This window comes from Oncorhynchus clarkii, chromosome 9 (genome assembly GCF_045791955.1).
Source record: "Oncorhynchus clarkii lewisi isolate Uvic-CL-2024 chromosome 9, UVic_Ocla_1.0, whole genome shotgun sequence".
NCBI classification, from domain to species: domain Eukaryota; kingdom Metazoa; phylum Chordata; class Actinopteri; order Salmoniformes; family Salmonidae; genus Oncorhynchus; species Oncorhynchus clarkii.
The window spans coordinates 23,235,620-23,254,483 of record NC_092155.1 but is presented as its reverse complement, the minus strand read 5'-3'; the positions used below and the strand labels follow the sequence as shown (position 1 = coordinate 23,254,483).

Genomic DNA, 18,864 nt, shown 5'->3' with positions numbered 1-18,864 from the left:
CACAAGGAATCTTCTATTTCAACAGATCCTCCTCAACACTTAATGCCACTTCTGTTATTACTCCTTTCAAAGGCGCCTTTCTCCGAAGAGCAAAGCAAGTCACAGTTCTTGTTCCTAGTCGCGTGGTCCAGAGCGCCCGCTCCCTCTGGACAGAAGAAACACAATAAATCATCACGAATCCACTTCGAGTTACTTTCACCAACTCAACAGTCCCCAACCTCTTCTCCACCCAACCTGACACCACATATGGATCAGCCAGAATACAAAGATCCATTCTCTCCACAAATCTCACTCACACTGGGACAGAATCATCCTAGTCATCATCGGGACGAGGCTCGGGACGAGGAACTCTGCGGTTCATCTCGGAGCTACTGGAGCATGTATCCCTCTTTTTGCACCTGACGCCAACCTTCCTCACCACACTGCTTCCCTCTACACTCGGTGGTCACTACTGCACCTGCCATTGCATTTAATTCGTCCGCACTCTCAGCATGTTCAGTTTCCTTATGGTGCTCTTCCAAAGGTTTTGTGAAATCCCCCACTCCATAGTTACTCATAAGATGTTCCACTTTCCTCCTTTTTGTCCTGTCTACCATCTTACAGCAACAAAGTCATTTGGTTCACACCACTCCATTCACACCACTCCAGCACTACTTGTTAATCCACTCCGAGTATCTGCTAAAGCTGCTGCTGCCCCTAGGGGTGGGAAATGAACTCTAGTGGAAATGAGATGTCCAGCTATAGCCTAACCCTATATCTATTACTAACAATACAGGCAATTCTCAGCTGGCATGACATGATAACCCAACTTATAAAACCTGAGGTGCGTTCAGTGCGGAACGGTTTGTTCTGAATGACACGTTCCTCCAAAACGTTCTTGAACAGACTTCGAGGTACATTTGCTCACGTTTGGTGGGTGTGGCTTGAAGCAATGAGTGACATATTTAAAAGGTAGTGGGCATGCTGACAGCGTTCCCCAACCTCCCTATTTTTCAACTGGTTGTTCAGTACAGCACCGTTAGCATTCAATTGAACGTTCCAGACCGTAAAAGCGTACTGAACGCAGCCATGGCCATCACAAGCTTAGTATAGTGTGTCTAGGATTACAATTTAAATTGTCTCTCTTGTTCCTTCCCTCCAATTTCCAACAGTGGTCATTGGTAGATGTACAGTTGAGGCCCAGGTTTCAGCTGATGTGTCAATGACAGAGTTAATTGCACTATGAAAATCCATTATGGCATGATGAAGCCCCATTTTTCTTTTGGCAGGAGAACTATGGATTTCATTAATGACACTGCCAGCAAGAGGCAAAATGGCCTCATCAGTCTTTCAAAGTCAATTTGAAATGGAGGGAAAAAAGTGAGACCATGGTGCATAACACAGACATTGTTTAATAGAATTCATTTATAACAAATGGAACTTGTGTCAGCAAATAACTGATTTTCATACAGACTTATTTCGCCACCAATGTAACCTAAGTAAGAAAATAAAAAGCACTCCTTTCATTCAGAAAAAAACAAACAATTTACGCTTACAACTAACCAGAGGTAATTGTATGATTCTTTTAACAAGCCATTTTTTTGTTTACAATTTCATTAATTAATTTCAGTCTATGCATCCAGACGAGCGATAGATAGAGAGCAGAGAGAACACAACGTTTATTTCTGTAATGACACTCCAAGCTTGAATGGCGAAGCCACGTTAGTTAATAACAGATGGTTGGGACAAATTTAGGAAAGTCATCTTCTGGAGTAATCATGGCACCAGAATGGATGCTCTTTTTGCCACAAACTTTCTTTTTTGTCTTTTTCAAAGTTGATACCTTTTTTGTGTTATTTACATACACACAACGTGAATGTTGAAGGAGATTCTTACAGATGGGTTCAAGTAATATATTATTGGGTTCAGAATCAATAGGGCAGTGCATAGTATAAAGAGATATAGAAAGTGCAATTCTTCCTACTAGGCCCGCTGCGGCCATTTTGCAATGTTTCACCATGCATAATGGGAAATCAAAAGATCAAGATAGGAAAATAAAATGAATGTTGTGGATCAATTAATGTACAAAGACTGCTGAACTAGGTACATAAAATGTGGCATCGAGGTTAAATAATAAAAGCACTTTTATAATGTTTTATTATATATACATACATACACTACTGTTCAAAAGTTTGGGGTCACCTAGAAATGTCCTTGTTTTTGAAAGAAAAGCCAATTTTAAAATAACATCAAATTGATTAGAAATACAGTGTAGACATTGTTAATGTTGTAAATGACTTTTGTAGCTGGAAATGGCTGATGTTTAATGGAATATCTACATAGGTGTACAGAGGCCCATTATCAGCAACCATCACTCCTGTATTCCAATGGCACATTGTGTTAGCTAATCCAAGTTTATCATTTTAAAAGGCTAATTGATCATTAGAAAACCCTTTTGCAATTATGTTAGCAAGCTGAAAACCGTTGTCCTGATTAAAGAAGCAATAAAACTGGGCTTCTTTAGACTAGTTGAGTATCTGGAGCATCAGTATTTGTGGGTTCGATTACAGGCTCAAAATTGCCAGAAACAAAGACCTTTCTTCTGAAACTCGTCAGTCTATTCTTGTTCTGAGAAATGAAGGCTATTCCATGCGAGAAATTGCCAAGAAACTGAAGATCTCGTACAACGATGTGTACTACTCCCTTCACAGAACAGCGCAAACTGGCTCTAACCAGAATAGAAAGAGGAGAGGGAGGCCCCCGGTGCACAACAGAGCAAGAGGACAAGTACATTAGAATGTCTAGTTTGAGAAACAGACACCTCACAAGTCCTCAACTGGCAGCTTCATTAAATATTACCGCCAAAACACCAGTCTCTTCTGTCCAGTGTCTGTGTTCTTTTGCCCAGTTTAATCTTTTCTTTTTATTGGCCAGTCTGAAATAAAAAAAAATATTTTCAACTCTGCCTAGAAGGCATCCCGGATGCCTCTTCACTGTTGACGTTGGTTAGAGCCAGTCAATTTTATGTTATTTTAATGGACAAAAAATTAGCTTTTCTTTCAAAAACAAGGACATTTCAAAGTGACCCCAAACTTTTGAAAGGTTGTGTATATATATAAAGCAACAGATCCAAAAAATGAAACAATTTAGCTACATGAAATAAAAAGGGAAAAAAAGCACCTGGAATGCACATCCACAAAGCCATCAAAGAGGGTCAAATAAAAGAGGGATCCAAAATATTTTGTGTCCTCCCCCCCGAAAACCGTAGAAGTAAGTCCTCCACGATAGCAGACGTAACACACATTTAAGGATTGTCAGAGTTGTAACACTAACCTGTTCCAACAGTTTGTATCTTTCCGCAACTGTTTATAACTGCAAATAAATGTATCAGTTGAATACTTTCAAGCCTAAGGCATAGTGAAGGGATCCTTTGGCTGAGTGTCTATACACTTCGTCTATACAAGGAGTGTCAAACATGCGGCCCTATTTGAACAGTCAGGAAAGCTCATTGACTCCGCAAATATTCTCATGATCTTTCCCATGGTCTTTGTTGACAACAGGCATGTAGCATTGACTCATTAATAGTCTTAATAAACTGAATAGTCCTAGTTAGTTGCAAATGCACATCGACTTTCTGCGAAGGTATCAGTGAACGACATGGGAGTCTTCGATGTTTTATTCTTTTTACTAAGCCACATTAAGGCAACAGAAAATGAAAATAGGGCCTTGCCATGTACGTATTTGCATATATAATTTCATATTATGTGACAAATGAATACTTAAGGTAAAAATGTAATATACAGTTTGTTATATGTTCTATATGCACGGACTTCTCAAAGAATACAATAATGTGTTAAATGAACGTTATAAAAACAGGTATAAATATAAGGCACTCTAAATGCTAAATGAAAACATGTTATGCCATTGAGCGTTTGAAAACCTCAAGATGAAAGTTACATCTATGTACCTTGCCCTATTGTATGGAGCAATGACTTAGTCTAAGGAACCCCCTGCTCTGCTATGGAACTACAGACTGTATGAGCGTATCTATATACACTGGTGATACGTGACGTTCCCAACAAGCCTCACCACGGGAACAACATTGTCATGATGTCTAACAAAGTATCCACATGAACCCCATCTATAATACACCTATTTATTGCACAAGAAAATATGCACTGAATCAGAATGCGTTTTTGTCCTACTGATGTGCATTCCAGTGAAAAAGATCTTAATTTCCCCCAAAGTATAGAAATCTCATTGTATAAGCTTTCATATACAATCCTTTCGTTTCATATATAGCCATAAATGATATACTTTATTTCAATATACATATGTTATAGGTTATGCAAATGTATTAATCATATATAATGTCATCTTATATAACATAAATATGTATATATCATTTCATGTATTTTATCCATCAGGTGCTCATCTTTTACCATCATTCTAACATGGAAGAACTAAGATAATCGGTAGCAGCAACTTCATACTTTGCTCATCCCTGTTGATTCCACAAAGCCCCAGTTTATTACATGGGTGTAAGTAGGTTATTGTGTATGTGATCATGGACAAATAAGACAAAACTAAAAAACTAAACTAAAAACCCTGTAACAAAGTCAACATTTGGTAGTGTGAATACAGGACTGCACAAAGTGCGAGAAACAATCATAAAGAAAAATTAGCAAGAAAACCGGAAAGAGCGAAGACTTTCTCTGCATGATGGTGCATACATTAGAAAAGTTCTACAGCTTTCAAAAATACAACTCGGAAGGAAAAAAATGAACGAATACGCAAGTACTTTGTTTGATTCACTTTGTCGAGTGATTGTTTTGTTAAAAAAAGGAAATCAAATTTCACATGGTTCAAAATTAAGCACATCTCAGCTGTATAGTAAAAAATGAAATCAATAGGTTTTTATTTGTTTCATATATCTTTAAACATTCCCACTACCCCCCAATTGTTTAAATGATGAATGTTGTGACAGGAAACTGGGTATATTATTAATTATTACTTTAGCTGTGTCCTGTTTTTCATATTGGACCAAGCACTGGTGTCTTCTTTTTTGATGGGTAGTTGTCTCTGCGTAGTTTGATTGTGGAACAGAAATGTCTCTTTACAATGTGCATCGAGTTTTAAGCCATTCTCTGTGCCTCCATTTGCCTCTCCTATGGTTTGTAATATGATGCATTACTTGTCGATGTAATAGTACGTTCTGTTATTTTTTTGTTTATGTTTCTTTCAGTTATTTGAACCCAAGACGAATCCTTGAAGCAACAGAAGAATAAAAAATATTCCATAAGATGCTTCAACAGTCAGGATTCCTTCTCTCTTTCCCACGTCAGGATGAGTTCCATGGGTTTTGGGAAACACTTGGTCCTCCAGGAATCATCTTTATAAATGTTTTGACATTTTTGTGTCTCACATCCAACACTTAATTGAGTCTTTAGCTAGGAGTTAAGAAGTACTTTCTCAAACAGGAAATTATGGCTCAGAAGAGAGGCTCGCTGGGGTTGTCCAAGGGCCTTCTGCTTTTCCTCCGGGACAGGGACTCTTACGTAGCATAGTGGTCAAAGCTCCCAAGGTATTCCAAGCCAGCTCTGTAACAGAACTGGTATTGATCCTGAGGAGAAAGGAGAGAAAGAAAATGTGAAATTAGTTCAAACTGTTCGTCACTATTTTCCAACCAGGTACTATTTATTTTTCTGTCTGTCTAGTGCTCTTTTCTTTTTTGTCTCTCTTTAGTTTCACTGGCCTCTATCATTATCTTTTTCTCTGTCTGCAACTGTCACATTTTGATTTGCTGCTGCTCTGAAATTTGATAAATAAGCTTAGAAAAAAACTTACTTGAATCACCACAGAGTAGAAGATTCCTGCTTTTAAAGGAAAATCCCACCCAAAAACTATATTTTGGTATTTTTTTCATTAGTCCCATTTTCTTTGCTCGTAGGGAATCAAGTTTTCAACATATGTAACTTTCAAAATACAGAAAACATCCCATATAATGCTGTGTTTTGCTACCTCCCTAACAGTTAACAATACAGTGCCTTCAGAAAGCATTCAGACCCCTTGACTTTCTCCACATTTTGTTATGTTACAGCTTTATTCTAAAATGGATTAAATAAAATAAAAACTACACATAATACTCCATAATGATAAAGCGAAAACAGTTTTAGACATTTTAGCAAATGTATAAAACAGAACAAAACATATTTATATTTATACACAAAATACCCCATAGTGACAAAGTGAAAACAGTTTTAGAAAATTGTGCAAATATATTTGAAGTAAAAACAGAAATACCTTATTCACATAAGTATTCAGACACTTTGCTATGAGACTCGAAATTGAGCTCAGGAGCATCCTGTTTCCATTGATCATCCTTGAGATGTTTCTACAAATTGATTGGAGTCCACTTGTGGTAAATTAAAATGATTGGATCGTAGAGCTCCGAGACAGGATTGTGTTGAGGCACAGATCTGGGGAAGGGTGCCAAAACATTTCTGCAGTATTGAAGGTCCCCAAGAACACAGTGGCATCCATCATTCTTAAATAGAAGAAGTTTGGAAAAACCAAGCCTCTTCTGGAGTTGGCCGCCCGGCCAAACTGAGCAATCGGCGGAGAAGGGGCTTTGGTCAGGGAGGTGACCAAGACCCCAATGGTCACCTTGACAGAACTCTAGAGTTCCTCTGTGGAGATGGGAGAAACTTCCAGATGGACAACCATCTGTGCAGCACTCCACCAATCAGGCCTTTCTGGTAGAGTGGCAAGACGGAAGCCACTCCGCAGTAAAAGGCACCTAAAGACTGTCAGACCATGAGAAACAAGATTCTCTGGTCTGATGAAACCAAGATTAAACTTTTTGGCCTGAATGCCACATCTGGAGGAAACCTAGCACCATCCCTACGGTGAAGCATAGTGGTTGCAGCATCATGCTGTAGGAATGTTTTTCAGCGGCAAGGACTGGGAGACTGGTCAGGATCGAGCGAAAGATGAAAAGAGCAAAGTACAGAGAGATCCGTGAGGAAAACCTGCTCCAGAGCGCTCAGGACCTCAGACTAGGGCAAGGGTTCACCTCCCAACAGGACGAGAGTTCACCTTCCAACAGGACAACGGCCGTAGGCAAACAGCCAAGACGACGCAGGAGTGGCTTCAGGACAGGTCTCTGAATGTCCTTGAGTGGCCATGCCAGAGCCCGGACTTGAACCGTACCAAACATCTCTGGAGAGACCTGAAAATAGCTGTGCAACAACGCTCCCCATTCAACCGGACAGAGCTTGGAAGGATCTGCAGAGAAGAATGAGAAAAACTCCCCAAATACAGGTGTGCCAAGCATGTAGTGTCACACCCAAGAAGACTCGATGCTGTAATTGCTGCCAAAGGTGCTTCAGCAAAATACTGGGTAAAGAGTCTGAATACGTATGTAAATGTGATATCAGTTTTTTATTTGTAATACATTTGCAAAAATGTTTAAAAACGTATTTTTGCTTTGTCATCATGGGGTATTGTGTGTAGATTGTTGAGGGGAAAAAACAATGTAATATATTTTAGAATAAGGCTGTAACGCAACAAAATGTGGAAAAAGTCAAGGAGTCTGAATACTTTCCGAAGGCACTGTATATAGTGTGGCAGCTAGGTCGGTCGGTTTTGTATCATGCTTGGTCGACCTCCATAAGGTGAGAGGTGTGGAGAGTACAGTATACAGGGCATCTCACCTCTGTCTGCACCATGGCCGGTCTCTGTGTCCGGAGCATTTTCACCGTCTGGAAAATATCCACCACGCCCTCGTACCTCATCCGCTCTAATACGATGCTGAGGGTGATGAAGACTCCGGTCCTACCCACGCCCGCACTGCGAGAAAGATGATCAATCACTAAATAAACAGTCTGAGAACCTCCAAGCTGTTGACAACAAGACCTGACAAAACCACACGTGACCGGAAAAAAACAGACATGACCAGACAAAACAACACAGTCAAAACTAGACTGTTGTTATTTGTCTTTGTTCTCTAGACTGTTTATATTTATTTATTTATATATTTATTTCCCCCACCTGCCATGGTATGTCAGAGGACTCTGCTGTGGGGTGTCTGGGAGCTATTTAATATTTAATATCTGGATAGATCTTTGATCTTATCTTTTATCCTAGTAGGATCAAAGTAAAGCATCACTATTTCCGTTGCAAGTCGAGCTAAATCTTTTAAATACCATTAAATCTTGTGGTCTTTTATTTTACTTGCTTACCATCTGTGTATGATATAAAACTCAGTTGAACATAAAATATTATCCTTACCTACAATGGACTGAGATAGGCCCATCTTGACCAAACTGTTCTTTTGTTTTATGCACTTGGCCGATAAAATCGATGAAGCCCTCTCCCGATTTTGGCACTCCTTGCTCGGGCCAGTCTGTAAACTGAAACTGCCTGACCGTCCGAGACTGTCCGTCCTGGAAAATAGGGAGAGAGAATACAGTGTGCACACTTGAATGGAACGTCACACCAAAGATATGGAAAAATGACAAAGTGCAAGTGATGAAGTCAAGGCAACCCGTCTAATGCACTTGACAAACAGGCCAAGTCGGAAGATAGTGAAGGAAAAAAAGGAAAACTGACTATCTCAATATGTCTCAGTAATGACACAGGCTTGTGTGTGCGTTTCTATTGAAGATACCAGTTGTTAGCAAATCAGGGTGCACAGAGGCGCACAGTTTTAAGCACCAGACAGGCGTTTGTTACTAAAGATATGTCATTTTCACCTGAATGTATTAATATATGAATACTAAAGACACTAAGTCCTTTGATGTGTCTGTGTTCGGCAGGCTCTTGAAATGACGTCTTTGAGGGTGTGCATTACTTAAGTGATGTTGTATCCCCTTGATAAGGGGAAGTAATCCTATTCAGGTCCCAGTATAACACACACTACAAAGGAGAAGCCTGCACCATTTATCAGTGTAAGCCTTTGATGGAATTAAAAACTCCCAGCGGCTCAAGGCTGCCAGAAGCAGTATTTGTTTTTACACCATTGACACATGTCATAATTCTCTCATATATTTGTGCATATATTCCTTTTAAATCATCAAGTTTGGGTGATTCTTGGGCCCAGATGCTGGCTTTATGACTACTGCACAGTAAAAAAAAAAAACAGTAGGAGTCAGCCAACTGATGCTGTCAACAATGTCTCAATCTGAACTGTTAAAATCAAATGGCTCCAAAAATGTTGTCTCTGTTTTTATCATCAAACAGAGACACAGTTGTTCAAAGACAAAGACTTCAAAGTAGACAGATTTTCCGTTTGACCAAACTCCACACTGTAAACAACGAATCTGATATATTTGGACAAAAAGTACAAAGTCGGGAACGCTTTCTAGCACTGTCAAATCTCAATGACTGTTTAGACAGTAAATGAGGGCTGTATTACAGTACAGCACTTACCCTGGCGTCAGTCACTTTGAACTCTCTCAGGATGTACTGGGGCATGTTGTACTCAGCCATGGGGTCCACCACAAAGTACTGGTATCTGGCCGACCTCTCTGCTGGCCAATACTGGTGGCATTTTTCCTGCAGCGGTGGAAAAACAACAGAAACAAACTCCATGAGCGATATACTACCTTGTACGGTACACTGAAACTCCAGCAGAGTGCCTGGATATCTTACAGATTGTGGTTGCACGTGGCATTGTTGGTCTGAATTCAATTTATTTTGCATAGTTCAAGAACTACATAGAAAGGAGAAGTTGAAGTAGCAAAATTGTGATATGTATTGTTAAAGAAGCAGCAACATTTGATTAGCACAGGAAACAGAGTGCACAGAGACAACATCATTTTGCATAACATACCCTGCCCATTTCTCTGAGCTTCGTTAGCATGACCACGATTGTGGAGTTGTGTTCCCAGAGCATCCTCCAGAAGTCCTCCGTGGTCTCTGCTAGAGGACCTTGTGTGGCAATATAGGCTTTCTGTTGCCTGTGGACATAAAACAATATGCTCTCTTAAGTAACACAGAATACATGGTAAAAGTGGACTACCATTTGAGTCCTTTATTCAACTATCTTGGTCAACAGAGATAAAAGCTCACCTGTATCCATCAATGAAACTGGCATTGATGTAGTCGGAGCCCTCCACCCCTCGGATTGGCTGAAGACACACTCGTGTGGACTCGTATGGCATTATGTTCACAAGGCGGTTCTTGAACTTGTTGCAGGGGAGATTGGCACTGATGAATCGCGACGTATGAGCTTTAGTGTTGGCTAAACGCTACAGAGAGGTAGATAAGAAGCACCGCGGTTATGTGAATGCTGGCGAACGCAGCTCTCTTCCATTTATTTCCCCAGTGCCTGGCTTGTGGTTGACATAAAAAACTGGGGGTTTGTTTAATATAAAGACGTGAACGTTATTAATAATCACATGCTACCAAAGTGAGGGGAGGCCTTAGGAAGATCATGGGTTCTCGGAAAAAGGCTACGCTGTTTACTGCATCTACAGTACTTACATATTTAATGTTAACATTAAGTGTATAAGGGGAACCAAGTGGATTACTGGTGCGCTCAGATTTGCAGTGAGGGGCAACATGTTTTATTTTGTGATGAACATGAAAATGGATGCTGCGGCAAGCCCGACGTGGACAGGGCCAGGGGTAACCTGTTTCACATCTCTTAGGGGTATCACCATTCATCATTGGCCAAGGGAAGTAGGTGCGTGACAAGCAAGACAAACCAGCTTTACATACAGCACATATAACACACTGCAGATTGGTTGACTATGACGGGTGGGTGGGTTGGTAGTGGAGCCCGCTCATTGTAAATGCAGGGTGTATGTTCTAAGCCCCCTCTGGCAACTGTCCTAGTCATGGGGGAAAACCTGTGTTTGACATTTTGCTGTAAAACTACCCCTCTTATAACCATAAGGGTGGAACGGAAAGGGGAAAGGGGTAACCAAAGGGGGGGACTTAACCCAAGTCGGGTTACAAAAGGAAGGCAACTAACTGGAATGGGGGAAACCACAGGCCCCACGCTGTCTCGCTGGGCTAATGGGAATTGGAAAAGTGTCTGTGAGTGGTGGTACTGAGATTGGCCAATCAATGACGCCAGGGCCAGGACGTGACTTATAGCTGGGGGAGTTGGGGAGGATGGCGGGGGCAAGAGGCCTGGGGTTTTTACATGAACAAATATCTAACCACCCTCTGACTTTCGGTAAATACAATACATTGAAGTTTTCTGTAAAACCTCACATGGGATCAGACAGAATTGGACATAAAAAGGGACTGGCGCTTGCTAGAAAGTTTTTTCTTCTTCTTTTCTTTATGTAGCCAGTGCCTCTTTCGTCGGCATGGGCCTTTGGAACAAAAGCAGGAAATGAGCTGGAGCACATTGCTCTTTGGTTAGCATCCAGTCCAATGTCTTTATGTTGGCTGTTTGTCTGTAGCGTGCAATGCTGCTTTATCAGTTTAGCTATTCCTTTTGCAATATATTTTTGCAATAAACTGCATGCTTACTCATGTAAGCCTCCTGTGCAAGCTACTTTTACAACTAGCTTGCACTGAACTGAATTTCCCCCCCTTAAAATAATGGTAATTTCTGTGTGGACTTTTCTAATTATCGACAAAGAATTTGAAATTAAATTCAAGGCCAATAATAAGGCACAGAGCGGCTTACCTTGAACTCCAGCTCCATGCCTGAGACGTTCTCTCCACCCTCGATCCCGGTCAGCTTCTGGATGTAGGCGTAGAGGTTTCGGGCAGGCACTTCGGTGGTGCCGCAGGTGACGGCCTCCTGGAGCGCGTCGTGGATGAACACGTACTGGTCCTCCGTCTGCACCATGTAGTTCCGCTGGGCGCGCATCAGCGTCACGTGGCCGTAGATGTCCACCGTCTTCTCATGCTTGATGCGCTCCATCATGGCGTCGATTACGATGAAGCAGCCCGTGCGCCCGACCCCGGCACTAAAGACAAAACAAAGATGACAAACTTGATATTGGCCCCCTTAAGAGACACAATAGCCTGTGTGGGAAACAATCAGTGCTGGGAGGTTGACTTGGTATTGACTCGTTTTGAGCCGCGTTGGCAATTGATGACTTCAGCTAAATATTTTAGTGGCTCATCCATCTTGACAGATGTAAACCATGATGCACCTTTGACATAATATCTTCATGAGGATAAATGATTATGTATAAACAGATAACAGGCCTAGTTAGAATCACCATTTAATCTACAGCTGGAACTGAGTTATTTTACAACAGTAATTACCTAAAACTACATCTGGGGTTTTCACTCAAACATTTGTCTATTCTGTATCCCGGCCTAACATATACCCTTCATACCCCAGTGCACCACTATCTGCTGTGCAAGACCATTCACCTATGATGAGAATGATTACTCTCCATTGGTAGAGAATGAGTGACAGATCCACGCTGGGAGAGGTGCCCTGTCTCAGTGGTGAGGAGACCTAAGAAGCTCCCTGGCTACACAGGGACCAGACCAAGGGGCAAACCCCTTGACCTTCATTGCTATCCCCTTGGCCACAGCAGAGCTGACCGTTTTGGCTTGGAGCGTAATCAAAGTGGTGGTGCAGAGGCAGCGGGTGGAGGAGAATAGCTCTAGCTGCAGTGGTCTGGTCTAAAGTGTGGCTTTCTGCTGGTACTGCAATCGTGGTGCACCTGCCCCCCCTGTGTGACTTAGAGGCGGGTACATTTGCCAGGTAACTTTGTCGGAGAGGAGCGCAGCTGACTTCAATTACTGCCATTAGCTTAGCGCACTGTGCTAAAATCAGAAGGCACTGAAAGACAGGCCTCTTCATTAATACTCTCATTGGCACATTTTCACATTAGAGCCAGAAAAAAGTTTAAAAAGAAAGAAGGAAGGAAAATGTATGGCTACTGTTTCAGTTTGAGCTCCTCTATTCAGGTCAGATAGCTACACATGCTTTATAAACGTAACCACATGGAAAGACTGCTGAGGGGAGATGTCAAATTTGAATATTATGCTGTTTTTCTTCTTCATTTTTTGGGACAATGGCATCGCGGAGAGAGTACACTCTAGTCCGCCTGACAGCTCACATCTTCCCCAGCCGAGCATTGACAAGACAGTTGTTGGCTGGCTGCTCTAAAGTAAATAGGTTATTCAACCCATTAAGTCGACATGGCTACGAGGTGTGACCAACGCTCCCCTGCCTCTCCTCCCCTGATAGGCCATTTGTTTTTCATTTATACAGAGGAAAAAAGGAGTGAAGAAAAACTCAAGAGGGAGTTAAGATAGTCCCCGGGGCCCAAGTCTGGCTAATGTGCTATGGTGCAGCGGAGAGGGAATTAAATCGTATAAGTGAGTCGTTTGTTGCTGCAAATCATTGTGGTTGCGCTTAAAATGGCCGACGTTACCTGATTGATTTGGGGACGTGTTTTGATGTTGGCTTTATCGTGACTCTTGAGGTATTACACAGATGCTCAAGGGTGTTGCTGGGCTTTCTAAGAGATTGGTGTGTGTGTGTGTGTGTGTGTGTGTGTGTGTCTGAACCACATGTGATCCTAAAATATTGTGTGTGAAAACGTCTCAGGAATATTTGGGGATATGAATCACATCCAGGGTCTAAGGATGGTGGGGGGAGAAAACAAGGCAAGCGCAAGACATTTCCTACCCCGACCCCAGCTGTTTCTAATCCTTCGCCACTTTACAGTCCAGTCTCAAACGCCGGAGAGTAATGACCTGTGAGCATGCCAGTGACAGAGTGACAGCATCAAGAGATGGGCAGGTGGAGGAAGAACAGGAGGGAGGAGCGGGGGTGACATAGCCACTCGCCTCGTCCATTATCGGCAGAGAGAGAAAGAGAGGCTCCGTACATTTGGCAGTCCTGGGGGATGGTTGGCCCTGATTCGGGGCCTGTTAGCCCCCCCCGCACTAAAGAACTGACACTGGCTGCTCTGACAGGCGCAGCCAGCTGCTTTGGACATCGGCAGACATCAGTGTTAGGCTAATGTGTTTTCAAAGTTTTTTCAGAGTTTGGGGAATGGGGAGATTGTACACTGAAAAATACAGCTGCAACTGGACCTGGAGTAGATAAAGCCTAGACAAAGTAAAAGCAATTACATGTTGGTATTGTTACTGAATCTATTTTGGTCGGGCAACCTCTCAAGCCGCCTTTTTACACTCCATTCACCCATTAAACAGACACATACCAACCAAACCATTAACTTCAAATTCACCATAAAAGTTCAGTGTATGGCTTATAACGGCGACCAGAAGGCTGTGCAATTATTTCCACTAATTTCCATTTACACTGTGTATCAAAATGCTCCCCCTCTATTCAAGATTAGTTTTAGCGTATGGCTACTAAATACAATGAGACTGTCTGAATGGCAACGTAGTTTCATCAGAGATAAAATCATACCAAAACAGGATTATGTGTGTTTGCGTCTATACTTGTAAGCGTGTGTGTCTATAAACCCTCCTGCAGTATTGTTACATTGTTCTCCACAATCTCAAAAGGAGACACTGCCTGCATCCCAAATTGCACCCTTTACTCTATGGGCCCTGGTCAAAAGTAGTGCTCTATATAGTGAATTAGGATACCATGTCAGACGCACCCAATGACTAATTCTTAACCCATCGTGTGATGTGTGAGACTAGACCGCAGTCACACCACTCGAGGAGAAATAGGTTGAGAATACTTAATTTCACTATGGGATGAGGCAATAAGGTCATTAAAGACAGACTTCCTTGCAGAAGACTAGACTCCTTTCCTGTAGACTTATGTTTATTCCTTCCTCCTATTCATACGAGACACTACTCTAACATTCCCGCTCTAACATGAACCTTCCATGTCAGTCTGTGCCTTACCTATTGTTCAAGTAGACAGTACGAATCATACAATAACCACCAAAGAGTATGTCTGTCGCAGCAAAAACGGGACATTTTTTCTAACTAAATGTCTCTTTAATTCTCCCAGCATTGAACCAGTGCTGCTCTTTGAGAGACGCAAAGAGCTGCAGAAAGGGCTGGCAATCCCGGTTACATTCAACAATGTCCGTTGTGACTTCTCCCTGTGAACCCATAACGCCTGAAAGGCCCTGGTTCCAATAGGAGCACAACGGTCCGCAACCCTGTGGGTCACTGAGAACAGAATGGAACTGCTGAAACACAGAACCAAGTTCAGTGCTCCGTGGGGGTGGGTGGGGGACTTTTACAATATGCCCCCCCACAAGAGACGATGACTTCACCTCATGAGGAGAGAGAGCGAGAGAGAACACATGGATGTACTTTCAATAATATCCTTCTTCACTGCTCCTCTGGGGAAATGTTGGCTAATGTCCACGGCTGGGTTTGGGAAGTTTTCCACGTATGATATAAAGTGTTCTGTTGAAATATAGGGATAGTTAACTTTGATCCTGTGTTGTAGGATATTTCCATTTTTCTATGAACCTCTGTTGAAAGCTTGAGCGTCAATGTTGGCCACAGGACTTAAGATCTCGCATAGGCCTACTTAAAGTTACTCTCTAGTGAGCAAACTCACACTAGTCAATCATTTTACTAGAGAACTTGGCCATAAAGTGAACTTTTTCCTCACTGTGATTACAATGGGCATATAATACTGTGGGAAGTCCTACAACATCAAATTGAATAATGATAATCCAATTAAATTGTTTTGTCACTCATTATAAAAAACACAAGTAAACTCAAAACCCCAATGCTCCTAATTGCCATGCACTGCCTGGCTTCAACAGGGAAGAATTTTTTTTATGAACAAAAGACACAAAGCACTTTGAAAACCAGGCGAGACCATTTTAAAAACAGAACACCAACCACTTATCCTCACCTCATTGTCGATGACTGTCACGTTTTTACAAGGCATGTCAAAGTAATGTTGAGATGGCTAGCTCGCTATTGAGCATGACTTAAATACGACCATTGATGGGAAGGTCTGAAGTGGAGAGTAGACAGACAAGAGTGACAGTGACCATGGGTTTCTGTGTGACAGCAATGTCATATCTGGGAGGCTCCTCTACTGTCCCGTTCGTAATGTGCACTCTTGAAGCCTGGGTAAATTGGGGTCTCTGTCTGGGCGTGACAACAAAGCAGCTAAATCAATAATAGCGCTTGAGACACGGTCGACTTTGGTCAGACATTAATTCTGCTCCTTCCACTCCAGAGGCCATTACAGATTCAATTATTGTATGTGTGTTGTGTGTGTTTGTGTGTCAAATTAATTCTGCTCCTTCGACTCCAGGGGCCATTACAGATTAAATTATTGTATGTGTGTCGTGTGCGTTTGTTTTTGTCGATGCGTGTTTGAGAGAAAGTCTCTAATGAAAATATGTTCAACAAACTGTCAAAATAAATTACACTGATTTGTGTTGTGTGAAAGCTAAAAACAATGTTTCTTTAGGATTGGTTCACACCAACACCTACTCTGATTATCTCTTTTGGTCAGTTTGAGTGTTGCAACACTGATTTCTTACAGGGAACATGGAATAAGTGTTTTCCTGCTAACAATAGCCTGGCCAGCTAATTAATCAAATGCCCTAGTGACTGTACAATGCAGTTAATTATACGGCACATTTGTTTTTCCTTAACAGCTTTCCCTTAAAAGGGAAAACCCAGGCAACTGTATATTATTTGTGTCGTTGTTCAGCAACGACTCCGTGAAACATAAGATATTACAGATTTTAATGTCCTGTTGGTAGGATAGTCTTGAACGGAGCTCACCCAGTTTATTCTCCAGTGATTGCACGTTGGCCAATAGAATGGTGGGTTACCCACTCACCAACGATTTCTCACAAGGCACCCCAATCTCCACCCCCTGTACCTCCTTTGTCCAATTCGAGGTGAGTAAACGCTGTTCTGATATCCAGAAGCTCTTTTCGGTCATAAGAGATGGTAGCAGCAACATTATGTACAAAATAAGTTACAAACAATGCAATAAAACCACATAAAATAGCAGCTGGTTAGGAGCCTGTAAAACAATAGCCATCCCCTTCAGCGCCATTGTAATATTTCCTTTTTCCTGAAGTGTGCACTCGTTCACTATGTACACACAAATCTAAAAGCATTGGATTAGTGGATGCAGGGCTAGTGGGAGATCCCCCCATATTTGTTATACCAGTAATTTCCTTCAAATCAATAAAGGGAAGTGAACAAGTGAACACTTTGGAAGAGATAAGGATAGATAATTAGAACGTAGCCTTAAGTTAACATTCTGATGCAAGAGTTAAAATACAAAAATGGAAGGATGGAAAAAAATATATATTTTCAAAATGGTGGTCTGACAAGGCATGGGAGATGTGGTATTGTGTGAGATGCTTCCGTACGGATTTGAATCTCTACACTCCCTTTATCTGATGCGGTGGCGAGGCATTAAAATACCCATCTTCTGAGTGACATTAACTCCTGCATTCTGGTTCGCCGTAAAAAGTCTGGATATTTCAATTTAAACTGATTCTGCGACTAGGTCTAATTAACTTCATCTTGTAGTAATTGGTATTCTTTGGTAATCCCTTTTATTGTACATTCTTCAGACATAAATTTGTATCTTCTTGCTTACTCTATCTCAGTTTAATTTTCTGTCCCCCTCTCTCTCCCTTTTGCTATCTCTCTCTCTGGCTCTCTCACAGGACACACGCACACGCACACACAGTCACACAGTCACACAGTCACACAGTCACACACACACACACACACACACACACACACACACACACACACACACACACACACACACACGAGACTCCTATAACTCCCCAGTCTGAAGAGAGGCAGACGGCTACATTCTTCTTTTGCCTCTGTCTGGAGTTTATTCCTTCTTGTCATTGGAAGTGAGAAGTAAGTGCTTTATTTCGTATTTTATTTTGTAATAACCCCGGGGATAAGCTGGATACTCATGGAGCGCTGATGCGTGGATGTTAGTGTGGGGAGGACAGGTGTTTGGGTGTGTGTCTGTGTGTGTGTGTGTGTGTGTGTGTGTGCGGAAGGGATTTACGTTTCGCCAAGGGCACTGACACCGGTAATCCTTACTCTGTTGTAGTAAATACTTTCAGATTGAGAAGAAAAAAACATCCAACAAAGCTAGTAGGACAACTCCCTACGGCTCTCAGTCGGTGATATGCAGCTCATGTCATCTATTCCCGCTCCTCCTCCTACCCTCCAACTCTTTCTTCCCTCTTTCTTCGGTCTCTCTTCCTTGTCGCATTCTCTTTCCCTCTGTGTTTTTATCTATATCTGTGACAACGCTTGAATGATGAGTAACAAGAAGACCTTAGCTCGGCAGGCTAACATAGTCTATGATAGTGATATCATGGAAGCCTTGCTTACCTGCAGTGCACCACCATGGGCCCTGCATCTGGGGGGTTACAGGCTTTGACCCGTCTGAGGAAGGCCAAGAATGGAGTGGGGTGCTCGGGTACACCGTGGTCAGGCCAGGCAGTGAACTGGAACTGCCTCACCTCTCTCTTCTCACTGGAACCATTCTGATAGACAGAGGGGAAGTAGGCTATATACATGTATAGAACACACACTGGGCAACATTTTAAACAGCAGCGATAATACTTCAATACCTTGAGGTGTGGTCCCTCATCTCAACCACACTGCACCAATGATGTCAGGGGATCAGAGTAAAGCTACTGCCCGTGGCTACGGTTATCCGTTTCATTCAGTTCAACTAAAACCCACATTGGGTGTCTGACTTCCAGGTGAAATAAAGGTCAAATGAATTATGAGGAAATCAAACGTACTTTATAAAGTGCAAATGTCCTGACACAGTATGTGGCCAGCTCAACCGTGTCCAACAGCGTCACCTGGATGAGGCCGTAGGTCTCCGTCCCTCTAGTGGGCCAGTACTGGTCACATTTCACCTGAGATTGATAGAAAACGTCACATTAGACAACTGGTTTGGTCACAACTTCTAAC

General features: G+C 42.1%; 1 protein-coding gene across 6 annotated transcripts in view; it reads right to left on the bottom strand.

Annotated features, from left to right (window-relative positions):
* Positions 1-1,371: 1,371 nt before the first annotated feature.
* LOC139416097 (receptor-type tyrosine-protein phosphatase delta-like) overlaps positions 1,372-18,864 on the bottom strand; it is a 602,231-nt gene continuing 584,738 nt past the window's right edge. For all 6 annotated transcript variants that reach the window (XM_071164375.1, XM_071164379.1, XM_071164380.1 and 3 more), the window contains 9 exons: positions 18,690-18,809; positions 18,271-18,425; positions 11,630-11,915; positions 10,054-10,232; positions 9,815-9,941; positions 9,412-9,537; positions 8,272-8,426; positions 7,695-7,830; positions 1,372-5,602 (listed from right to left, as the gene is read on the bottom strand). In XM_071164375.1, coding sequence (XP_071020476.1) covers positions 5,534-5,602; positions 7,695-7,830; positions 8,272-8,426; positions 9,412-9,537; positions 9,815-9,941; positions 10,054-10,232; positions 11,630-11,915; positions 18,271-18,425; positions 18,690-18,809 — 1,353 coding nt within the window. In that variant the 3' untranslated portion in view covers positions 1,372-5,533. The remainder of the gene's footprint in view (positions 5,603-7,694; positions 7,831-8,271; positions 8,427-9,411; positions 9,538-9,814; positions 9,942-10,053; positions 10,233-11,629; positions 11,916-18,270; positions 18,426-18,689; positions 18,810-18,864) is intronic.